Source organism: Talpa occidentalis, unplaced genomic scaffold, assembly GCF_014898055.3.
Source record: "Talpa occidentalis isolate TD23 unplaced genomic scaffold, MPIMG_talOcc4v2.1 talOcc4.14, whole genome shotgun sequence".
In the NCBI taxonomy this organism is placed as follows: domain Eukaryota; kingdom Metazoa; phylum Chordata; class Mammalia; order Eulipotyphla; family Talpidae; genus Talpa; species Talpa occidentalis.
In genome coordinates this window covers 76456804-76480203 of record NW_023601433.1, presented here as the reverse complement: position 1 = coordinate 76480203, position 23400 = coordinate 76456804, and the positions used below count along the sequence as shown (strand labels likewise).

The 23400-nt window shown below is 43.5% G+C and overlaps 1 protein-coding gene across 1 annotated transcript; it reads right to left on the bottom strand.

The window, feature by feature from the left end:
- Window positions 1–1590: 1590 nt before the first annotated feature.
- Window positions 1591–23043, bottom strand: DRG1 (developmentally regulated GTP binding protein 1). The gene is made up of 9 exons (XM_037510953.2): window positions 22901–23043; window positions 21910–22033; window positions 20950–21125; window positions 15276–15345; window positions 11961–12130; window positions 9477–9607; window positions 6612–6779; window positions 5810–5932; window positions 1591–1905 (listed from the first exon to the last, which is right to left on the bottom strand). Exons 1-9 carry the CDS (start codon window positions 22940–22942, stop codon window positions 1806–1808), a joined length of 1104 nt encoding a protein of 367 aa, XP_037366850.1. The 5' UTR covers window positions 22943–23043; the 3' UTR covers window positions 1591–1805.
- Window positions 23044–23400: the final 357 nt, after the last annotated feature.

Below are 23400 nucleotides of genomic sequence, written 5' to 3'. Positions count from 1 at the left end.
TAGGATACTAGGCCTTAGGGTCCTACCTTCTGGGTCTGGGGAAGTGCTAAGTCCAAACTACAATGGGAAACTGCTGCCACTAAGGTAGCAGTAGTAGAAATAGAGCACTGGAAACAGTACTGGAATAACAAGTACTGGCTGAGTATGTGGATAATTCGACAGCCCCATCTCTCTCAAGGTACTGGAAGCTCTACTTCATATAAAATCAAACTCTCGAGCCTCCCTGGTGGCACAAGGGGTTAAGCACAGCACTGTGAAGCTATCCACAGCCTCTTCAGCATGAGTTCAATTCCCAGCAGGCCAGGGATCTACCCACATGGCGGAACAGACTTTTCTTGTCTCGCCCGCTCCTCCCCTCAGCAGTGTATTTCAGTCTGCCTGTTCGGTTCCCCGCTGTCTCTCGTGAATCCTCTCACCACCCCCCGCCCCCCGCACATCTTGTATACATAAATAAATAAATCTTTTAAAAAAATCAAACTTTCTTCCTGCAAATCTATATCCCTTCCTGATTTTCTGAGAGACTACCCTTCTCTATAGTCCCTGTACTCCATACTGAAATAATCTTTGGCTTCGTTTCCTCCAAAGAGCATCAGTCGGTTACCAAGTTTAGATTTCTCCTCCGTACCTATATACCCACACCCTCCCACTAACCACATTCTCACTAGCCCATGAAGATTTCTGCCAAATGATTTCCAATTATCAGAGTAGTCCCTTTAAATTTCCTTATTCCCAGGACAATTATACCCTTCATACCCTCTCAATCCTGATCCCTCCCCTCCTAACCTAGCCTCCCACCTCCATACACACACAAAGTGTACACACAAACCTGCTCTGATCACACTGGATGCCTCCCTTTCAATGCTCTTCCCTCCATGCCTTCGCTCAGGTTATGTGATTGAGACCAGGACTGCCATGGAGTTCAAGCAAAAAGGCTGGGCTATGGGAAAGGAGACATTTAGTGGGCCCAAGCTGACAGTATAGTTCAGCTAAACATTCAGTCCAACATTGATGATATATAGCTATGCTCTGACTAAGGCAGGAGGGAGCCCCGAAAAGGAAAGGAACCAGTGACAATTGGAGCCGACATTTACTGAACATGTTAGATACTATGGTAAGCATTTTATAAGCACCATCTCCTAATACTAACAATTACCACTCAAAAAGGGAAGTGCTACTATCTCCATGTTACATGAGAAACAGGTTTATAGAGGTTATCTGTGCAAGGTTTCCACTGCTAATTAGAGATGGACTTGCAATTCAAACTCCAATGTACCTGGTCAGTTCTTTACTCAACTGCCACACAACACCATCTACCAAAAGGACGAGCCTTGCAGGGAATAATGTTAACTTACATCAAGTCCTTCATCTCTCCAGTATCATCTGGAAAAAGTCACTTGAAAGGATCAAAGCTCAAATCCAGTTGGAAGGGTTTCTCAAAACTAAACTTCAAATAAGAGGTTGTATGTCACATTTTTATCCATTTCATACTCAAGACCAGGTTCCCAGGGTACCCTTCTGGAGCTGCCTCACTGTACATACCCATGCTCACTCAACCCATTCCAAAACAAATTCTGACAATGACACATGAACTGCATAGAGCCGGCTTGCCTACCAGGTCCTTTATGCAGTTCAATATACAAGGTGACACCAATATAAGACAAGTGAAGATTCAGTTTGGATGCCTCCATCTCCCTCCTCTGAATCCTGATCCAGTGACTGCCAAAGCCAGAAGAGGTTTGGGGAAGGGTATGTGGTTTTGGGGAAAGCTGCTGTGGTTGGCTGGAAAATGGGAAAAGAGGAAGGTTTCACTTCTTCACAATCTGAATGACATCCTCATCTTCCAATGTATGGTCTTTACCCACTTTTTGAGGATTGTGTTTCACAGAGAGACCCCAGACCAGAGCGCTGTATGGAAAGGAAAAAAGAACAGTCAGTGTAAAGAATTACCAGTGTCTCCCCTATCTACTTGGGTGCCACCTTTTTGCTCACTAATAGCCACTGGCCTGCAATAGCCAAGGTCCCCTCTCCCCAGTCAAAAACAACAGTCAAAAACAACCCTCGAAAATACAAAGACTTTAGTTTCCCCAGCAGTGTGTTATAAGGGAGCCTTTATATACAAAGTTGCAAAGAGGCCTCCTTAGAGGTGCAAGGGTTAAGTCTCAGCACTATGAAGCTATCTGCAGCCACTGCAACATGAGTTTAATCCCCGGCCAGGGAACTGACCCACAAGGTGCAGCAGACCTCTCCTGTCTCGCCCGCTGCTCCCCTCCGCAGTGTATTTCAGTCAATCCACCCGTTCTGCTCCCCACTCTGTCACTGGCGAACCCTCTAATTAGCCTGCCTTCCCGCACCTCTTGCCTACACCCCAGCTCTTGTATGCATAATTAAAAAAATGAATCTTAAAAAAAAAGTTGCAGGGCCTCCCTGGTGGTGAAAGGGGTTAAGACACCATCTATGAAGCTATCTGCAGCCACTGCAGCATGAGTTAGATCCACGGCCAGGGAGCAACCCACATGGTGCCACAGATCTCTCCTGTCTCGCACACTGTTCCCCTCAGCAGTGTACTTCGGTCAATCTGCCTGTTCTGTTCCCCACTCTGTCTCTGGTGAATCCTCTCACCCTCCACACCTCTAGCCTGTACCCCAGCTCTTGTATGCATAAATAAATAAATCTTTAAAAAAAAAAAAAAGTTGCAAAGAAGTACCAATACTCATCAGTGGGTACTGAGAAGAAAAGTAGGGTTTTCCTCCCCTCAACCATGCTAGGAAAATTCTGCCTCCCTATCAAGAAACTGCAATTGGTTATGTTCTCCTGATGTTTAAGATCATATTTTTCTTAAGAACTAGTGATGGAGGTCCTCCCTGGTGGTGAAAGGGGTTAAGCACTGCACTATCTACCAATCCGCAGCCTCTGCAGCACGAGTTTGATCCCTGGCCAGCCAGGGAGCAACCCACATGGCTAAGCAGACCTCTCCTGTCTCACCCGCTGCTCCCCTCAGCAGTGTGTTTCAGTCTGCCTTTTCTGTTCCCCACTCTGTCTCTGGTGAATCCTCTCATGCTCTGCATCACTGGTCTGTACCCCAGCTCTTGTAAACATAAATAAATCTTAAAAAAAAAAAAAGATGGAGACTGCTGAACAAGACACTGGGAACTAACTCAAAGAGGCTAAGAGCTACAAACCAAAGGGTGGAACAAAAAAAAAAGGATGTCCATGTTGTTATTAGATTGCTTTTGAAGCAAAATGTCTTTAAGGGCCTCCCTGGTGGCGCAAGGGGTTAAGATGCAACCTCTGAAGCTATCTGCAGCCACTGCAGCATGTGTTTGATCTCTGGCCAGGGAGCTACCCACATGGCGCAGACCTCTCCTGTCTCGCCTGCTGCTCCCCTCAGCAGTGTACTTCAGTCAATCCACCTATTCTGCTCCCCACTCTGTCTCTGGTGAATACTCTCACTCCCCACACCTCTGGCCTGTATCCCAGTTCTTTTATGCATAAATCATCTTTACAAAAATAAAGTCCTTAAAAACTTATATTCCGAAAAGAAATCACTGAACAAGATTTCAGTTTTTAAAATATAAATGAAATAACAGGAACAGATTAACTGCAGCATTGTTCATAATGGCCAAGGTTTGGAAACAACTTAAGTGCCCGACAGATGAGTGAGTAAAGAAGATGTGGTATATAAACACAATGGAACATAACTCAGCTATTAAAAAAAAAAGTCTTATGGGGCCTCCCTAGTGGCGCAATCCACAGCTACTCCAGCACAAGTTTGATCCACAGCCAGGAGGCTAAACAACATGGCGCAGCAGACCTGTCCTGTCTCACCCATTGTTCCCCTCAGCAGGGTATTTCTGTAGATCTGCCTATTCTGTTCCCTGCTCTGTCTCTGGTGAATCCTCTCACACACAACGCCCCCAACCCAACTCTGGCCTACACCCCAGCTCTTGTATGCATGAATAAATAAAAAATCAGTCTTTTTTTAAAAAATGGTTAAAATGGGCCTCCCTGGTGGCACAAGGGGTTAAGCACAGCATTGTGAACCTACCGCAGGCTCTTCAGCGCAAGTTCAATCCCCGGCTGGCCAGGGAGCTACCCAGATGGTGCAGCAGACCTCTCCTGCCTCGCCCGCTCCTCCCCTCAGCAGTGTATTTCAGTCAGTCTGACTGTTCTGTTCCCCACTTTGTCTCTGGTGAATCCTCTCACCGCCCACACCCCTAGCCTGTACCCCAGTTCTTGTATGCATAAACAAAACTTTAAAAAAAAATGGTTAAAATGCCATTTGTACAAAAAATAAAAATACATTAATAATAAGGAAAAGTGACCAAATAAAATTCCACTTCCTTTGATAAGTCTCTTCTCCAAAATACTTTTCTTTACTGCCTTTGTTAATTTACAGTTCTAGAGGCTTTTTGAACTATATTCTGCCACATGCAATGCAGGAATTATATATAAATCTACAAAGTTTGAAAAAGGATAATGCCTAATTTTTCCCTAGATTCCGTTTCATATAATGGCACATATAATGGTTTGAAGGTTGTGGAAATTAGCACCCACATGTGAAATATACTTTAGATAAAAGAAATGTGAATTTTTTTTTAAAGATTTATTTATTTATGCATACAAGAGCTGGGGTACAGGCCAGAGATGCGGGGGGAAGGGGGTGATGGTGGTGAGAGGATTCACCAGACAGAGCAGGGACCAGAACAGGCAGACTGACTGAAATACACTGCTGAGGGGAGCAGCAGGCAAGACAGGAGAGGTCTGCCTCACCATGTGGGTTTCTCCCTGGCCGGCCGGGGATCAAACTCGTTCTGCAGAGGTTGCAGATTGCCTCAGTGTGGTGCTTAACCCCTTGCGCCACCAGGGAGGCCCAGAAATATGAAATTTAACAAAGGATTTGACTTAGTATTCTTACAACCAAAAAACAAATATTTTTAAAATGTCACTATTTCTTTCTTCTTTTTTTTTTTTAAATTTATTTATTTATACAAGCACTGGGTACACGGGCGGCAAGAGAGGTCTGCACGCCATGTGGGACCCTTGCCCGGCGGCCAGGGATCGAACTGGCGCTGCAGAGGTTGCGGGCAGCTTCGCAACCCAGCGCTCAACTGCTGCACCACCGGAGAGGCCCTTCTTTTTTCTTTTTTTAAGATTTATTTATCTATGCATACAAAAATTAGAGTACAGGTCAGAGGCATGGGTGAGAGGATTCACCAGAGACAGAGCAGGGAACAGAACAGGCACACTGACTGAAATACAGTGCTGAGGGAGCAGCGGGTGAGACAGGAGAGGTCTGCCATGCCATGTGGGTATCTCCGCGGCTGACTGGGATCGAACCAGTTCTACAGAAGCTGAGGACAGCTTCACAGCGCTACCTGCGCCACCAGGGAGGCCCTATTTGCAACTTTTTTTAAGTCTAAAATAAAATTCAAAATAAAATGATAAAAAAAAATTGTTTTCAGCCAGTATCAAATGTGAAAAAGTACAAAAGATTAGGGGCATTTATCCATGGTTTATAGGGAGACTCAGGATCCAATGGAGGCCAGTATAATGCTGGCAGGAAAAATTAGTATTTGTGTTTGAAAAAAGATGAATTAATGAGAGAAAGTCACAGCCCTTTGTACTATCAGTTCTCCCAACTCTGAAGAGGTTCCTAGAACTCTTCCTGCTCCAGGTATGGTTTTAAGAAGACACTACAGAGTTTTAATAAAGCAAAAATTTCAGCAGCTTCTCTGATGGCCAATTTTTTTAATGCTATCCTAAGGATGGCTCAACTGGAAAAGGAGACACCACTAACCATGATACTTACTATTTGAATTCTTTGATAAGGTTTTTGTGAATCTTCATGCAGAAATCCTCCACAGTGGTCCTGGAATAAGGCAACACCACTGGGGATGTGTAATCTGGCAACTGGCCTTTGGGTTTGGTGTAACTAGAACAGAAGGACCAGAGGTTGATTACTTCTTGGAATACTTCTCGTGTTAAATGCATTCAACCCTGAATACTTTTTAGAAGACAGACAAGGATAATCTTCAATTTGAGGAAGAAAGTACCTTTAATATGGCCTAGTGGATAAGAATTAATTAATTTATATCTCAAAAAAAAAAAAAAAGAGTTATATTAAAATGCTCCAAATGGTGTCACTTAGGACAGTCCAGTTTCATTCCTATGCAGCAGTACTTTATCCATTAAGACTTACATCCTCAAGAACGAAAACATGGAATCAGGGGAAAAAAAATTATAATAAATAAAAATAAAATTAACAGGCAACTATTTATCAGAGACATTCTGCAGGGGAGGGAGAGGGATCAAAGCAGGGGAGGGAAGAGCACAAGGGACTATGGTGATGGTGCACGGGTGAACTGGTGGTGGGAATTTTACCAAGACTACACCTGAGAAGAGAGAGCACACACTGTACAAAAATGAAGAATGACGTAAAATATATATGAAAATAAAAAATCAGGATGTATGACAAAATAACCTATTGTCTGGAACAGATGTCCATAACTAAGCAAATACTTGATGTAAAATAATTTCACAAGACAATTTAATTTGATGGTTAATTATAAATCATTAAATTTTTCCCTTGCTGGGAAAAAAAAAAGACTTACATCCTCACTAATTTCAGATAGTCCCATATCTTTTCCAAAAGGTCATCAAAATTCCAGCGGTGATGGGCAGAGATGGGTACACAGTGAGGCACCTTATAGATGATATCTAGTTCTTCAATGGAGATCTGATCAATCTTATTTAACACATAGATACAGGGTATATAAACTCTATATAAGTAGGAGAAAAATAGGACATTAGTCTGGGTTTTGATGATAAGACTATTAGTCTGATAATCAACATGCCCCACCCAGGACGCCAAAACAGACTCTCAAAAGGGATTACAGCAGCTCAGTCACACACACACAACACTCCTAACAAAATACGGTAAACATCCAAAAAGAAGTGAACTATGGGTTAAAAAACATCAAAAGTCAGGCTCCTAGTCCCAGTTAGACAGGTAAAGTTATTTTAAGAAATGTAAAAATGCAAGTATAATTCTAATATCAAATTCCATGATAATTTTAAAAAATAAAAAAAATTTAAAAGTCTAGCAATGTCACAAGTCTAATCTCCAAACAATATGGTAGCTAAGATTACTAATAATTGGGCCTCCCTGGTGGCACAAGGGGTTAAGACGCAACCTATGAAGCTGTCCGCAGCCTCTGCAGCACGAGTTCAATCCCCGCCGGCCAGGGAGCTACCCACATGGCGCAGCAGATCTCTACTGACTCGCCCGCTACTCCCCTCAGCAGTATACTTCTGCTGTTCTGTTCCCCACTCTATCTCTGGTGAATCCTCTTGCCCCCCACACCTCTGGCATGTACCCCAGCTCTTGTATGCATAAATAGGTAAATCTTTTTTTTTTAAAAGATTTATTTTATTTATACAAGAGCTGGGGTACAGGCCAGAGTCACGGGAGGGTGTGAGGATTCACCAGAGACAGAGTGGGGAGCAAACAGGCAGACAAACCGAAAGTACTGCTGAGGGGAGTAGTGGGTGCGACAGGAAAGGTTTGCCTCACCATATGGGACTCACCCTGGCCGGCCGGGAATTGAACCGGCGCTGCAGAGACTGCAGACAGCTTTGCAGCACTGCGCTCAACCCGCTGAGCCACCAGGGAGGTCCCAATAGATAAATCTTTTTTTTTTTTTTTTTTTTTTTTTAATAGAGGCATGTTTTATTTATTTATTTATTTATTTGTTTGTTTTGTTTGTTTGTTTATACATGCACTGGGTACAGTCAGAAGCACGGGAGGGCGAGAGCAGAGCAGGCAGAAGGACCGAAGTACACTGCTGAGGGGAGCAGTGGGCGGCAGGAGAGGTCTGCGCGCCATGTGGGACCCTCCTCCTGTGGCCGGGGAGCAGCCAGGGATCGAACCGGCGCCGCAGAGGCTGCGGGCAGCTTCGCAACCCAGCGCTCAACCGCTGCGCCACGGGGGAGGCCCCCAATAGATAAATCTTTTAAAAAAAAAAAAAAAAAAAAAAGATTACTAATAATTAGATAAGTCACAACTTCTCAGGCTTCAATGGCCTCACTTATAAAATGCGTAACTCAAAGCATTGGCTTTAGTTTTCAAATGAGGATCAAATAAATTCATCCAACAAATAGGAACAAATCAACTGGAAAGCAATTAGAAAATATTATATCCAAATGCCAGGAATAATTTTAACAATGATTTTAATTGTTATTCAATCTCAAGTTTGTTTTTTTTTTAAGATTTATTTTATTTATATAAAAACTGGGATACAGGCCAGAGGCACAGGAGGGTGAGAGAATTCACTACAGACAAAGCGGGCAACAGAACAGGCAGACAGACCAAAAACACTGCTGAAGCGAGCAGTGGGAGAGACAGGAGAGGTCTGCCGCGCCATGTGGGTTTCTCCCTGGCCAGCCGGGACAATTTCACAGCACAGCGCTCAACACACTGACCAATGGGGAGGCCCCTCAATCTCAAATATCAATAATAGTAAAAGCTCATGGAGGGGCCTCCCTGGTGGCGCAAAGGGTTAAGCACCGCACTATGAAGCAATCTGCAGCCTCTGCAGCAAGAGTTCAATCCCCAGCCGGCCAGGGAGCAACCCACATGGCAAAGCAGACCTCTCCTATCTCTCCCGCTGCTCCCTTCAGCAGTGTATTTCAGTCAGCCTGCCTGTTCTGTTTCCCACTCTGTCTCTGGTGAATCCTCTCACCCTCCTGCATCTCTGGCCTGTACCCCAGCTCTTGGATGCATAAATAAATATTAAAAAAAAACTCATGGAACAGGGTTTCCGCTATGTATCTTTAGGCTGGAGAAAACAGACTGAGCTCCACCTGCTCTGAGTTCTGTAGGACAGCTACAGAATTTCACAAGTGGATTAATTCTAGGAGAGCAGATTGAGAACCTATTATTTTCAACCACTGTATGATATAGAGTTTAGAAGACAGTCCAGTTCACAAGTGAAATGTGAAGCTATCATAATCAAACTTCAGAGCAAAGAAGGAAATTAGAAATCAAGACCAGCCCTTCATTTTGTAGCTAAGGAAACCAGGGCCAACAATTATCAATATATGGGCCTCCCTGGTGGCGCAAGGGGTTAGGACACAAATTATAAAGCAATCCGCAGCCACTGCAGCATGAATTTGATCCCCAGGCAGGGAGCTATCCACATGGTGCAGCAGACCTCTCCTGACTCGCCCGCTGCTCCCCTCAGCAGTGTATTTCAGTCAATCTGCCTGCTCTGTTCCCCACTGAGTCTCTGGTGAATCCTTTCACTACCACCCCCACACCTCTGGCCTGTACCCCCATTCTTGTAGGCATAAATAAATAAATCTTTAAAAAAAAAAGTTATCAATATATGAGATAGCAGCACAATTGCCATGATCCAATATTGTTTTCACAAAAAGCTTCAAATTTAAACTCAGGCATCAGACTCCTTTGTCAGTACCTATTTCCTTCCACCACGTCAATGAGATCATCCGCTGTGGCATCGCTACGCAGAGTCACATCGGCATTATGAATTTTGTATTCAGCCAGAATGCTCTTCACAGTTTCAGCATCCAGCTCACTTTGAGGGCACTGAATAGAAAGAAGACAGTGATTGGTAAGAGAACAAAACAAATCTCCCGAGAATATTTATGTTCCTGGATAATCCTAGCTAAGGTGCAAGCTCATTTCTGAAATCTGTATTCCTGGTTGAGAAATTTTAGTAGGAAATACTTAAGAACTAAAACTCTTTCAAAACTCAGTGGAGGGCCTCCCCGGTGGCGCAGCGGTTGAGCGCTGGGTTGCGAAGCTGCCCGCAGCCTCTGCAGCAGTTCGATCCCCGGCTGCTCCCCGTCCACCGGAGGAGGGTCCTGCATGGCGCGCAGACCGGTCCCGCATGGCGCGCAGACCTCTCCTGCTGCCCGCTGCTCCCCTCAGCAGTGTACTTCGGTCCTTCTGCCTGCTCTGCTCCCCGCTCTGGCTCTGGTGAATTCTCTCACCCTCCTGCGCTTCTGACTGTACCCAGTGCTTATATAATAAATAAATAAAAAATAAATCTTTAAAAAAAAAAAAAAAAAAACTCAGTGGAAGGTATTTCTGGACTAAATTTTGTGTGTGAGCCTCATCCCCACCCAATTGATGTGTTGAAGTCTTAACTACAGTATCTGAGAATGCAAATATGTTTGAAGACAGGGTCTTAAAAGGGGTAATTAAGTATATATGAGGTCAGAAGGGTGTGCCCTAATACAATGTGACCTTACAAGAAAAGGTATTTAATTGGGATACACACAGAGAAGACCATGTGAAGACATGGGGAGTAGACAACCATCTACAAAGCAAGATGAGAGGTCAGGAGAAATGAACCCTGTGCACATCTTTATTTCAGGTACCTCGCCTCCAAAGTTAAAAGAAAATGAATTTCTATTGTTTAAACCACCCAACCAATCTATGGAACTTTATCATGGCAGCCTTAGCAAACTACTAAATAAAGAATGATGAATGCTCAAATCCAAATATAATGAGAAGGCTCTTTTATACAACATAATTTAAACTCACGCTAGTCCATTCATCTGGACCTCTAGAATGCAAATTGTAGGAAATTCTCAGTCTTCAATTACATGACTTAGAAGCAATATGTGACAAAACTGAACACTCCAATCTTAACACTTATCTTGACTTCCAAGATTCCAAACTCTTCTGGTTTTCCTTCTCAGCCTGACTTTTCCCATCTCCCAACCTCTAGTCATTAGCGGGTCACAAGGCTCAATCCTTCAACCTCTTTTCTATTATAATACTCACTTCTTAGTGCTCCCCACTAAGCTCTTGGCTTTAAAGTTGATAACCACCAAATTTGTACCTCCAGTTCAAATCATTTGTTGCATGCCTACTTGGGTGTCTAAATTGGCATCTCAAACTAAACATTCTGATCGTCCCCTCCTCACCAAATATATTCTACCCCAAAAACTCCCAGTCATCTTTCACAACCCACGTCCAACCCAGCTGTTAATTCCAACTGTCTACTTTCAAAATCTTTCACAATCAACCACTTCTCTCTCATCTCCTCCACTGCTACAACCACAACCCTGGTCTGAGAAGCCATCATTTCTTGACTAGATAATTGCAGCAACCACTAAAATAGTTCCTCTGTGTCTGCTCTTAATCCATTTCAGTCTATTCTCAACAGCCAAGGTTGATTACATTAAAACCTAAGTCAAATCATGTTTACTCCAGACTGGAACCTTATCAACATTTACCCATCTCCTGCAAAATAACAGCATATATGACCCTATGTTATGACTTCATCTCTTATAACAACTCTCCTACTTGTTTATTAGAACTTGTATGTTTCTTCTACATGAATCACTCTTTCCCAAGATATCCCGTTGGTTCACTCCCTCATGTCACCTCAACAAAGACATCTCTAATCAATCTATTTAAAACTGAAACCTCCCACAAACTCTCTCCACCATCTTCTTTCCTTGGTTTACTTTCATATTTAGACTTAACATCATTTAATGTGCTATATTTTACTATTAATGTTGCTTATTACTTTCTCTTATTAGTATACAAGGGCAGGGATTTTTGTGTCTCTTCCTCAGTCTTTTCTCTTCCACCAAGAACATAAAATAATATTTGGCCCATGGTAGGTGCTCTATAAGTCTGCGTTGACAGAAAACATACTACTTTGGCAGTCATCTATTGATACAAAATCACCCAAGCATAAGATTAGTACCACCCACTCCCCAAAGAGGAAACAGAGTTACAAAGATAGTAAGTCAGACTCTAATGCCTGTGATTCTATCAGTCATTACATGATCATTGTGTTAGGTCAAACAGTGCTGGGAAAAGTCAGGGAACTTCTAAATTTCATTATTGCTATTGCTTAATCCAGTCCCCAACCCAGACCATTCAGCAACCTGCCTCATATATCTTCTTCTTTACTTACAGTGGCAGTGAGATTAATGCCTCCCTTATCCTTCTTCTTAAAGCCAATGTTAGGGGGTTTGCTGTTTAAGCGAATACCAAAGCCTTCCAGCTCATTTTCAATTATCTTCTTATGTCCCAAGGGTTTCAAGACATCCAAAACAATCAGGATCAAGTTACACGTTCGGGCCACTGAAGAAGTGGAAAAAAAAAATAACTTATACCCAAGCAAAGTTCATTAAAGATTTAATGAACCCAAATACTCGAATGGCAGAAAGATGGGCGTAAGGTGAAGGTGCCATTCCTATACTTAAAAGGATTTTTTTGCAAATACATACACATGAATTGTTAAGGTTGTCAAATATTTATGCCAGAAGTCAATCTGCAACTTATGCCTTGTTTTCTCCAAGTGTATCTAGATAACGGGTCAACTTCTAGATACATCAGTAGAAAAATGAAGATATAATGAAGATATAAACCAGGCACACCCCAAACTCTAGAAACTATTTAGAAAAATTTAAAACAGGAAGGACTCTAAAATATGACTGCCTGGTTAGCAGTAGAATCAACTTTGTAATTTATGAAAAGTTGATTGTGCCTATGTTAAGCATATGGTTTAATGACAACTATATATATCTATGTAACCACCACAGCAATAACACACAGAACATTCCCATCACATCCAACAGTTCCCTTGTAGTCCTTTACCATCAACCTTCCCCTCTCTCATTTCCAATCACTGATCTGCTTTCTGTCATGACAGGTTAGTTTACATTTTTAGAATTTCATACAAATGAAACCATACAAAATGTAGACTTTTGTGCCGATTTTTATTTATTTTTTTAAAGCTTTATTTATTTATTTAAAAAGATTTATTTATTTTTATACAAGAAGTGGGGTGTAGGCCAGAGGCATGGGAGGGTGAGAGGATTCACCAGAGACAGAGCGGGGAGCAGAACAGGCAGACTGACAAAATACACTGCTGAGGGGAGCAGCGGGCAAGACAGGAGAGGTCTGTCGCGCCATGTGGGCATCTCCCTGGCCAGGCGGGAATCGAACTCATGCTGCAGAGGCTGCGAACAGCTTCACAGCACTGCGCTCAACCCGCTGCAGCACCAGGGGAGGCCCTCTCATTATTTTAAATTAGACTTTTTTGTAAAGATTTATTTATGCACAGAAGTTGGCCTGGTATATAAATACCAGTTCTTGTGTAAATACTGGTTCTTGTATAAATAAATAAATCTTTAAAAAAAAAATTGTAAACAGGGCCTCCCCGGTGGAGCAAGGGCACAGCACTGTGAAGCAAGAGTTCGATCCCTGGCTGCCCAGGAAGCTACCCACATAGCGCAGCAGACCTCTCTTGTCTCTCTCGCTGCTCCCTTTAGCAGTGTATGTCAGTACATCTGCCTGTTCTGCTCCCTACTCTGTCTCTGGTGAATCCTCTACCCGCCCCACTCCGCATCTCTGGCCTGCACCCCAGCTCTTGTATGCATAAATAAATAAATCTTTAAAAAAATGTAAATAAATACATGAATTTAAGAAAATCAACTAAAATTGAAAATACAGTTCCTCAACAAGACCAGACCTATCTAAAATGATCACTAGCCATACCTACCTAGGAAATACTGTATTGGTGACAGCGCTGAGACTTAACACCTAGTTAATATTATAGTCCAACACACATTTCCATTACTGAACGATGCTGGTCTAGAAAGCAACCACTTCTCTCAGCACATAGAGGAGGTAAGGGAAGAAAAGAGAGTCTGTCTGAAGCTCAGAGCCACAATGTGACCAGAGGGCCAACAGGAGGTGGGACCTCACTGGCACATTCTGCTGCAGTCCATGCTCTAGGGGGCCCCTTTCTCTCCTCCATCCCTCCCCACCCCCCTCAATAAAAAAGAAAAAAAGTAGAAAGCAGTCAATGCAAATTGAAGTACAAAGACTATGGGTACCAGTAGGTAGTGGCACAGTTGGCAGCAGAGAATGACATTTAAAAAAGAAGTATTTGGGGCCTCACTGATGGTGCAAGGGGTTAAGACGCAACCTATGAAGCTGTCCGCAGCCTCTGCAGCATGAGTTCAATCACCCGGCCAGCCAGGGAACAACTCACATGACGCAGCAGATCTCTCCTGACTCACCAGCTGCTCCCCACAGCAGTGTACTTCAGTCAATCTGCCTGTTCTGTTCCCCACTCTGTCTCTGGTGAATCCTCTCAGCCCCCTACACCTCTGTCCTGTACCCCAGCTCTTATATGCATAAATAAATAAATCTTTATTTTTATTTTTTTTAAAGATTTATTTATTTATACAAGCACTGGGTACAGTCAGAAGCGTGGGAGGGTGAGAGAATTCACCAGAGCCAGAGCAGGGAACAGAACAGGCAGACTGACGAAATACACTGCTGAGGGGAACAGCGGACGCGGCAGGAGAGGTCTGACGTGCCATATGGGACCCTCACTGGTGGCCAGGGAGTGAACCGGCGCTGCAGAGGCTGTGGCAGCTTCGCAGCCCAGCGCTCGACCGCTGCGCCACCAGGGGAGGCCCTAAATAAATCTTTAAAAAAAAAAAATTGTATTTGGAACTATATCTTAGTATCTGGAAAAATATTTTTGATAGACATGTTCTATTCAAACATTTGAAAAATATTAGCAAACACAGAAAAGTAACCAAAACAAGAACCAATTATTAACTCCATGAAAACCCAATTTAAAAAACATAGTTCAAGAGAAAAGAAACCAAGTCATAACATACTACTTATCTCAGCATTAAACAAAAATTACAGTTGTTACATAATAATGTAAACCATGACTGATGAGTTAACTAAAAATTAAATGGGAAAGCAAAAAGTAATAGAAAGCTAATTCTCTACTATAATAGGAAACCAATAGACAATATCTATATTTAATCATGAAATAGCAATATGAGCATAATATTTTAAAACATGAAATAGCAGAAATCAGAGTCAACAATAAGTGCTAATGGGGAATGACAGTAGAGGTAAAGAGAGGTGGGGTAACTGATGCAAATTGTGATTAATGTTTTATAACAATTTACCTGAAACAGGAGGAAAGAAGGAAAGGCATGGGCAGAAGTCAGGAAACCTAGGTTCTACTTCTGAAGCTGCCACAAACAGTGCAACCAAAACATTTCACTTGTCTTTAGTGTTTCTCCTTACTCTTTGAAGTTCCTTCAAGTTCTGACATTTTATTCTGATAAGAAGTCAGAATATTTCCTTCACTGTGATATCATCTCCAAGTTCAACACACCCAGTCTAAGGGAACAGTTCCTCTATCCAGTAAAGGGTTGATATCCCAGGATATTAACCCTAGACTACTCACCTGCAATGACTTGACGACCTCTACCTTTACCATCCTTGGCACCCTCAATGATACCTGGGAGATCCAGAAGCTATATAAGATTAAAGACAGGTAGAATGAGAGAAAGGGGAAAATGAGTTATAAATCTGAACAGAATAAAATGATTAAATATTAAATAGGATGATAATCAAATACAATGATTTATTTCTCAGTTATTCAAAATTTAGGTGATTAAATGCAAACTTCCTTGTGTATGAATACTAATTTTATTAAGCATCTAATAAACATCAGCCACAGACTTTTAATATACTTTGCCTAGTTTAAAATGCCTAACACGGGCCTCCCTGGTGGCACAGGGGTTAAAGTCTCAGAGTTATCAAGCTATCGCCAGCCACTGCGCATGAGTTCGATCCCAGGCAGGGAGCTAACCCACACGGCGCAGCAGACCTCTCCTGTCTCACCTGCTGCTGCCCTCAGCAGCCCATTTCAGTCAATCCGCCTGTTCTGTTCTCCACTCTGTCTCTGGTGAATTCTCTCACCCCACCCCCCACACCTCTAGCCTGTACCCCAGTTCTTTTATACATAAATATTAAAAAAAAAAAGCTGGAACAATGAATATTAAAAATACGGTAGTATTGGATTATAACCCATAAAGTAAGATGAATATTCATGAGCCCACACTAATACAAATTATCAACTAAATGAACAAATGGCAGAGAAAACAGCTATTTCATATAGAATTCCAATTAAGGTAAAAGAGAAAAAGGATCATCGTTAAGCAAGAAGCATAGTAATAATCTTTTCATAAAATCCCCAGATGGATGCTAAAATGAGTGGACAAGTTTGAGAAACAGGATTTATATCTTCTCAAAGTATTTCTCCCAAAGTATTAAATTACAGAAAGAAAGACAGCTTTCCAATAGAGAAACCCTGAGGTCAGTACCTTAAACAACTAGGAGAGGTCAGTGTCACCAATAAGACACATCAACACCATGAATCTCATGACAGGATACATTAAGGACCCAACATTTCTCTAGCAAAAATACAATCTAATCATGAAGAAACCATCAGACAAACTCAAGTTGAGAAACATTCTGCAGAATAACTGGTCAATACTCTTTAATAGTATCAAGGTCATGAAAGACAGAACTGTGAAACCAGTACAAATGCCAGAAGAATAAGGAGAAATAACTAAATACAACATTTATGATTATAGAAAAAAATTTGGAAAAGAAAAAGGATACTAGTGGGAAAACTGATAAAAATCCAAATAAGATCTGTAGTTTACTAAATATCACACCAAATTTTAATCTATCCCTCATAATTATCCTAAGGTTATGTAAGATTTTAATATAAGGGGCAGCAGAACCTAAAATAATTAGGCTCAGGGAAGTCACCCTCTCCCAACAAGTACATTTATACCTGTACACAGTCTTACTGACATAAAACCCTTAACATATAAACTATAGTGGCAAAAGTAGACAAATGACTACTTGGAGAAAAAATGAAAGGGGCAGGAGCAAGAAGGGACAGGAGCGTGTTCCCTGATGACACAGGGGTTAAAGACAGAGCGCTATCAAGCTATCGCCAGCCACTGTAGCACCAGTTCCATCTCCGGGCCGGCCAGGAAGCTGACCCACACAGAGCAGCAGACCTCTCCTGTCTCGTCTGCTGTCCCTTCAGCAGTGTATCTCAGTGGAGCTGCCTGCTCTGCTCCCCACTCTGTCTCTGGTGAATCCTCTCAACCACCTCCCAAACCGAGTCCCACCCCACTGCTCTGGCCTACATCCCAGTTCTTGTATGCATAAATAAATATTTTTTCAAGATTTATTTATGCATACAAGAACAGAGGTACAGGGCAGAGGTGCAGTGGGTGAGAGACACCAGATTCACCAGAGACAAACTGGGGAACAGGCAGACTGACTGAAATACACTGCTGAGGGGAGCAGCAGGCGAGTCAGAAGAGGTCTGCTACGCCATGTGGGTCACCTCCCTAGCCGGGGATCAAACTCGAACTTGTGCTCCAGTGGCTGCGGGTAGCTTCATAGTGCTGCATCTTAACTTAACCCCCTGCACCACCAGGGAGGCCCTAAATATATAAATCTTTAGGGCCTCCCCTGGTGGCGCAGGCAGTTGAGCGCAGCGCTGTGAAGTTGTCAGCAGCCTCTGCAGCACTGGTTCAATCCTGGCCAACCAGCTGGCGAGGGTCCCACAATGGTGCAGCAGACCTCTCCTGTTGTGCCTGCTTCTCCCCTCAGCAGTGTATGTCATCAGTCTGCCTGTTCTGTGCCCCGCTGTCTCTGGTGAATCCTCTCACCCTCCTGCGCATCTGGCCTGTATCCCAGTTCTTGTATAAATAAATAAATAAATCTTTCAATAAATAAATCTTTAAAAAAAAAAAAAAAGGGACAGGATGGAATCAACTCTTGATTGTGGTGATGTTTTTACCAATGTGTAGGTAATAAAATTACACATTTCATGTACAGCTTATTGTAGTGAATCATAATTCAAACAAGATCAGTTAAGATCTTGGGGGCAAAAAAAAAGTTCATCAGTTGTCTCTAGAAATTAGATTCTGTAATCTACTTAAAACACTTAGTAAATCCCCTTCTGCTTTAAAAAGGTTTTTCTTCAGCAAAAGACATTATTATATGCTTGGGTTTTTTTAAAAGATTTATTAATTTATGCATACAAGAGCTAGGGTACAGGCCAGAGATGTGGGGAGAGGACCCACTAGAGACAGAGTGGGGAACAGAACAGGCAGATTGACTGAAATACACTGCTGAGGGGAGCAGCAGGTGAGACAGGAGAGGTCTGCCTCGCCATGTGAGTTTCTCCCTGACCAGCCGGGGATCGAACTCGTGCTGCAGAGGCTGTGGATTGCTTCATAGTGCAGCGCTTAACCCCTTGCTCCACCAGGGAGGCCCCTTATTATATGTTTTATATAACTGTTGTTATCAAGAACTTAAAAGGAAAATCCATATGGCTAATCTAAAACTCCTAAATCTGGAATATGACTATAATGTCAAAAAAAAAAACTATCTGACAGTATTACACTGAAGAAAAACAACACGGGCAGAAAATATGTTGCGGTCCCCCCAAAAGCAAAAAAAACAGCTAAAATTTAGCTTTTCATTTTTTTTAAAGGTTTATTTTATTTATTTATGCATACAAGAGCTGGGGTATAGGCCAGAGGTGTTAGGGGTGAGAGGATTCACCAGAGACAGAGTAGGGAGCAGAACAGGCAGATCTACTGAAATACACTGCTAAGGGGAGCACAAGGAGAGACAAGAGAGGTCTGCTGTGCCATGTGGGTTAGCTCCCTGGCCAGTAATTGCTCTCATGCCGCAGTGGCTGGTGACAGCTTGACAGCACTGAGACTTTAACCCCTGAGCCCTTTCCTACTTCAGATTCTATAATAATAAACATAAATGTACCTCACAACTCACTGGATAGCCCAGTTAAGACAGAAAGCAAATGTCTACACCAAGGCACTCTGGGACACGATAGAGAACTTAGGGATGCCAAGGAGTATTATTTTTCAAGAGAAAAACACACAGCAATTCTTGATATGTTAGGTACTGAAGAAAGTACCAACTACAGGTAGCTGACAATTTCAACATCAGATCCTACTATACTGTCTTCAATTATGTAAGATCTGAATCTTCAGGAAGCTGGATTTTTCAGCAGTTACTATTTTTTTTTTTAAAGATTTATTCATTCATAAAACAGCCGTGTACAGGCCAGATGTGTGGGAGGGTAAGAGGATTCACCAGAGACAGAGTGAGGAACAGAACAGGCAGACTGACTGAAATACACTGCTGAGGGGACCAGAGGGCAAGGCAGGAGAGGTCCGCCATGCCATGTGGGTATCTCCCCTGCCAGCTGAGATCAAACCCGCGCTGCAGAGGCTGCAGACAGCCTCACATCACTGCATTCAACCACCTGCACCACCAGGGAGGCCCAGTTACTATGGTTTCAAAGGTTAAGCACCACACAAAAAAACCAATGTGGAATAGAAAACAAATGTGGCAGTATCCAATCTGATTCCTATATTTGAGAAGTTATATGATACTCAACAATGCACACACATTTCCCATTAGTATATAACTACAGCTGTAAGGACATAAAAGGTTGTTTGGACCCAATTATCTAAATAAACACAACCATTAGATATTCCTTTTGGTCTGGACATCATAAAAAATTACAGGACAGGGCCTCCCCGGTGGCACAGTGGGTTGAGCACAGCGTTGTAAAGCTGTCTGTAGCCTCTGCAGCACAGGTTCGATTCCTGGCTGGTCAGGGAGATTCCCACATGGCACGGCAGACCTCACCTGTCTCGCCCGGTTCTCCCCTCAGCAGTGCTTTCGGTCTGTCTGCCTGTTCTGCTCCCCACTCTCTCTCCAGTGAATCCTCTTACCCTCCCGCACCTTTGGTCTGTACCCCAGCTATTGTATAAACAAAAAATAAATCTTAAAAAAAAAAAAAAAAAAAAAACTACCAGGACAGGGCCTCCCTGGTGGCGCAACCTATGAAGCAGTCCACAGCCTCTGCAGCCTGAGTTCGATCCCCAGCTGGCAAGGGAGCACCCCACATGGCACAGCAGTCCTCTCCTGATTCGCCTACTGCTCCCCTCAGCAGTGTATTTCAGTCAATCTGTCTGTTCTGTTCCCCACTCTCTCTGGTGAGTCCTCTCACCCACCACGCCTCTGGCCTGTACCCCAGCTCTTGTATGCATAAATAAATAAACCTTTATAAAAAAATTATCAGGACAAGGAAAAATGTCATGAAATAATTGCTACCACACCCAACAAGAATATACTCTACTTCACATATACTTTCTTTCCTATCCAGTTCTAACTCTCTCTTAAGGGGCCTCCCTGGTGGTACAAGGGGTTAAGCACAGCACTGTGAAGCTATCCGCAGCCTCTGCAGCATAAGTTCAATCCCTGGCTGGTCAGGGAGAAACCCACATGGCGCAGCAGACCTCTCCTGTCTCGCCCGCTGCTCCCCTCAGCAGTGTTTTCAGTCAGTCTGCCTGTTCCGCTCCCACTGTCTCTGGTGAATCCTCTCACCCTCCCGCACCTCTGGTCTGTACCCCAGTTCTTGTATGCATAAATAAATAAATCTTTAAAAATTTTTTTTAAAAATCTAAGAACTTCTCAAGATATCGCCTCTTCAGATCTCACAGACAAGAATTATCTTCTAAAAAGGGTCTGATCAGGTTATTTCTTTATTAAATGCTTCTAATGGTTCCTAATTATATACAAGATAAAATTCAACTTCCTTAGCAGACACACAGGACCTCATAATGCAGCTCCAGTTTACCTTTCCAGCTTCAATTTTTAATATTCTCTGTCCCACACTGAAGTTCACACCTCAGCAAGCTACTCACCATTACAACTGACTGAAATTGCCCTTTACCTTCTCTGGCTGGTGAAACTACTTGAACTTCAAGATCTAGCCCCACTATTACTTTCAACATGAATCTTTCTTTGTCATAGCAGACCTTCCTTCCCTGACCACAGTCACTATCCTACCATATTAAAAGTTTTTACATACTGTTTACCTCCCCTGCTAACAATAAGGTTCTAGTAAATTAAAGATCAGCCCTAGTATACAGAGAGCTCTCAATAAGTGTTTTTCAAATGCATTCAAGAACGGATTTCTTCTCTTCCTTGGCTTCAGAACTCACCTGGATCTTGGCACCTTTATATCTGATGACACCAGGTACAGTGGTCAGAGTAGTGAACTCATAGGCTGCCACCTCAGAATATACCCCCGCCAGGTTGCTGAGCAGCGTTGACTTCCCAACAGATGGAAAACCCACAAACCCAATTCGAGCATCACCTGTCTTGGCCACATCAAAACCTAAAACATAAATATCAAAAGGAGTAGAAAAGTTATCTCTAGGAGGTAACTTGAAATTCATGTGATTCCTTTCACATTCTGGCTGCCTATCCCTGCAAACCTTATTTCTTCAACTTTTTACAGTTTACCTCTAGAGAGGATATAACTCAAGCACACAAAATTCTCCCACAGCAATTCACAACATTTAATGTGATGTTTGATATAAAACTTTTCTGCCATTTAAACTGTTATATGCCTTTCTAATACCCATAGTATTTAAGGGCCAAATATTATATAATTGATCTAAAAAAAAATGGGTTTCTTTCTTATCTTATAAACCCTGGGAATTATGTGATTGACTGGGTTTGCTGGTTGTTTTTTATCCCCCAATGGCCACACACAAGTTGAAAGTCAAATTTGTGCTCCTTCTCTAGGAAATGCTACAGATCTTACATTACTTTCAGCCCTAACATTATCTCTCTTGGCTTCAACTTATTCCTACTACCTTTGTTTTCCCTTTGCATAATTCAATTACTTCTATTTTTATGTTGTTGACTATGGAACTCCATTCTGGACCAGAACAGGATACATATTAATAAAAGTATAATTCACTTAGACAATATTCATTTGCTTTCAAAACCAGGATGAATTCTGGAAACATTTCAGGAATTTAGGTTTAGAAAATACAAATTTACTTTGATAGAAATTTTAAAATTATTTTTAACCATAAGCCCATATTATTTTGATAGAACTCTCTCTCATACACACACATGCAAACACAAAGTTGAAGAAAAACATCACAAACCTTCTCCTGGCCCACCACCACCACCACCTTTTGGAGTAATGAGTTCTCTGCGAAGCTTAGCAAGGCGAGCCTTAAGCAGCCCTAGGTGGTGCGCTGTGGCCTTGTTCTTTTGCGTGCGAGCCATCTGCAAGGAAGAAAACACGTTCATAAATCAGAAGCAGCTCCTACAGAACAAAATATGCAGAATAAATGCTTTCCCAGTTCAGAAAGGATGTTTTTCCTAGGTTCTATTAATATCAGTATATCCATTCTTGTCACTTAAAGAGAGTAAAAACTCCAGTCTCTCTACCATCCAGCCCATTCCCTTCAGAGCAAACAACTGAGACCCAAAGAGAAAAGACAGGACCAAGGTCATTACAATTAACGTCCACAGATTTGACTAAAACATCTGCTGATTTCTTTTCCACGGCTTCTAACTGGTGTGCCCCATCAGATACAGGTTCACCACTTTCCCGACTTTAAGGAGCTGTGAGCGCTTCAGATAAGAATCACAATAATGCAGGCGGAATCAACAGCTACCACTCATCTACTTCCAGATCCTATTCCCGGGAGCAATACTCTGGGAAAGGGGGGGGGGTCATCAAGATAAGAGACTCTAGAGGGGCAAGGAGCGGGGGTGAGTGCGAGGCGCGCGTCTGTGAGCAGGTCTGGGCTGGAGCAGGGAGCCAAGATTCACTGTCGCTCGCGGGGAGGAAAGGCAGGAAAGACTGAGAGAAACAATGTTCGGACAAGAGCCGAACCCTGGAAGGGGAGCCTGACCAAGGAGTAGGGGCATGGAACGTGGGCAGGGGACGGTCTGGGGAAGACCCGGCCAGCCTGTGGGGAGTCAGGACACGCGGGCTCGGCAGGGGAGTCAGGGAACGCCAGAGCCCGGCTGAGGAGACTCGAGGAACGCGGCCGGGTCCTGACGCGGCTGAAGAGAGCTCTGTCAGGAGTGAGCACTCGAAGAAGGAACGCGCCGACAGAATGAAGCGCCAGCCGGGTCCATTACCTCGGCTTCGATCTCCGCGATCTTGGCTAAGGTGCTGCTCATGGTGGCGAGTCCCGGAGGGCTCAGTGGCCAACACGCTGCCTCGCGTCACAGAGTCGCCAGCGGACCCGCCGCGGTCAGCCGACGCTACTGCAGCGCGCAGGCGCGGAACTTCCTTCTTCTCGCGAGAGCGTTCCGCGTGCGGCTCCAGACCAGACGCACGTTGCGCAGCCCGTCTCCTCCCCCTCAGCCAGCCCCGCCCCGTCCCGCGAGCCAGCGCGGGGTCATAGAGCCCGCGGGAGCGGGGGCCAGAGAGGCCGCCCCAGTCTGTACCTCCTCGAGCGCGCCGAGGGTCGCGCGCCGCTCGGCCCCGCCCCGCCCCACCCGACCTGCGCCCCGCGTCCGGCTCTGCGTCCCGCGCGTGGTGTGCGAGGAGCCGCTCGGCGCTACAGCCCGCAGGCCCGGCGTCCTCGCAGCCCCGGCGTGGGGGAAAAGCGCACTCACGCCCCCCACCCCTCTTC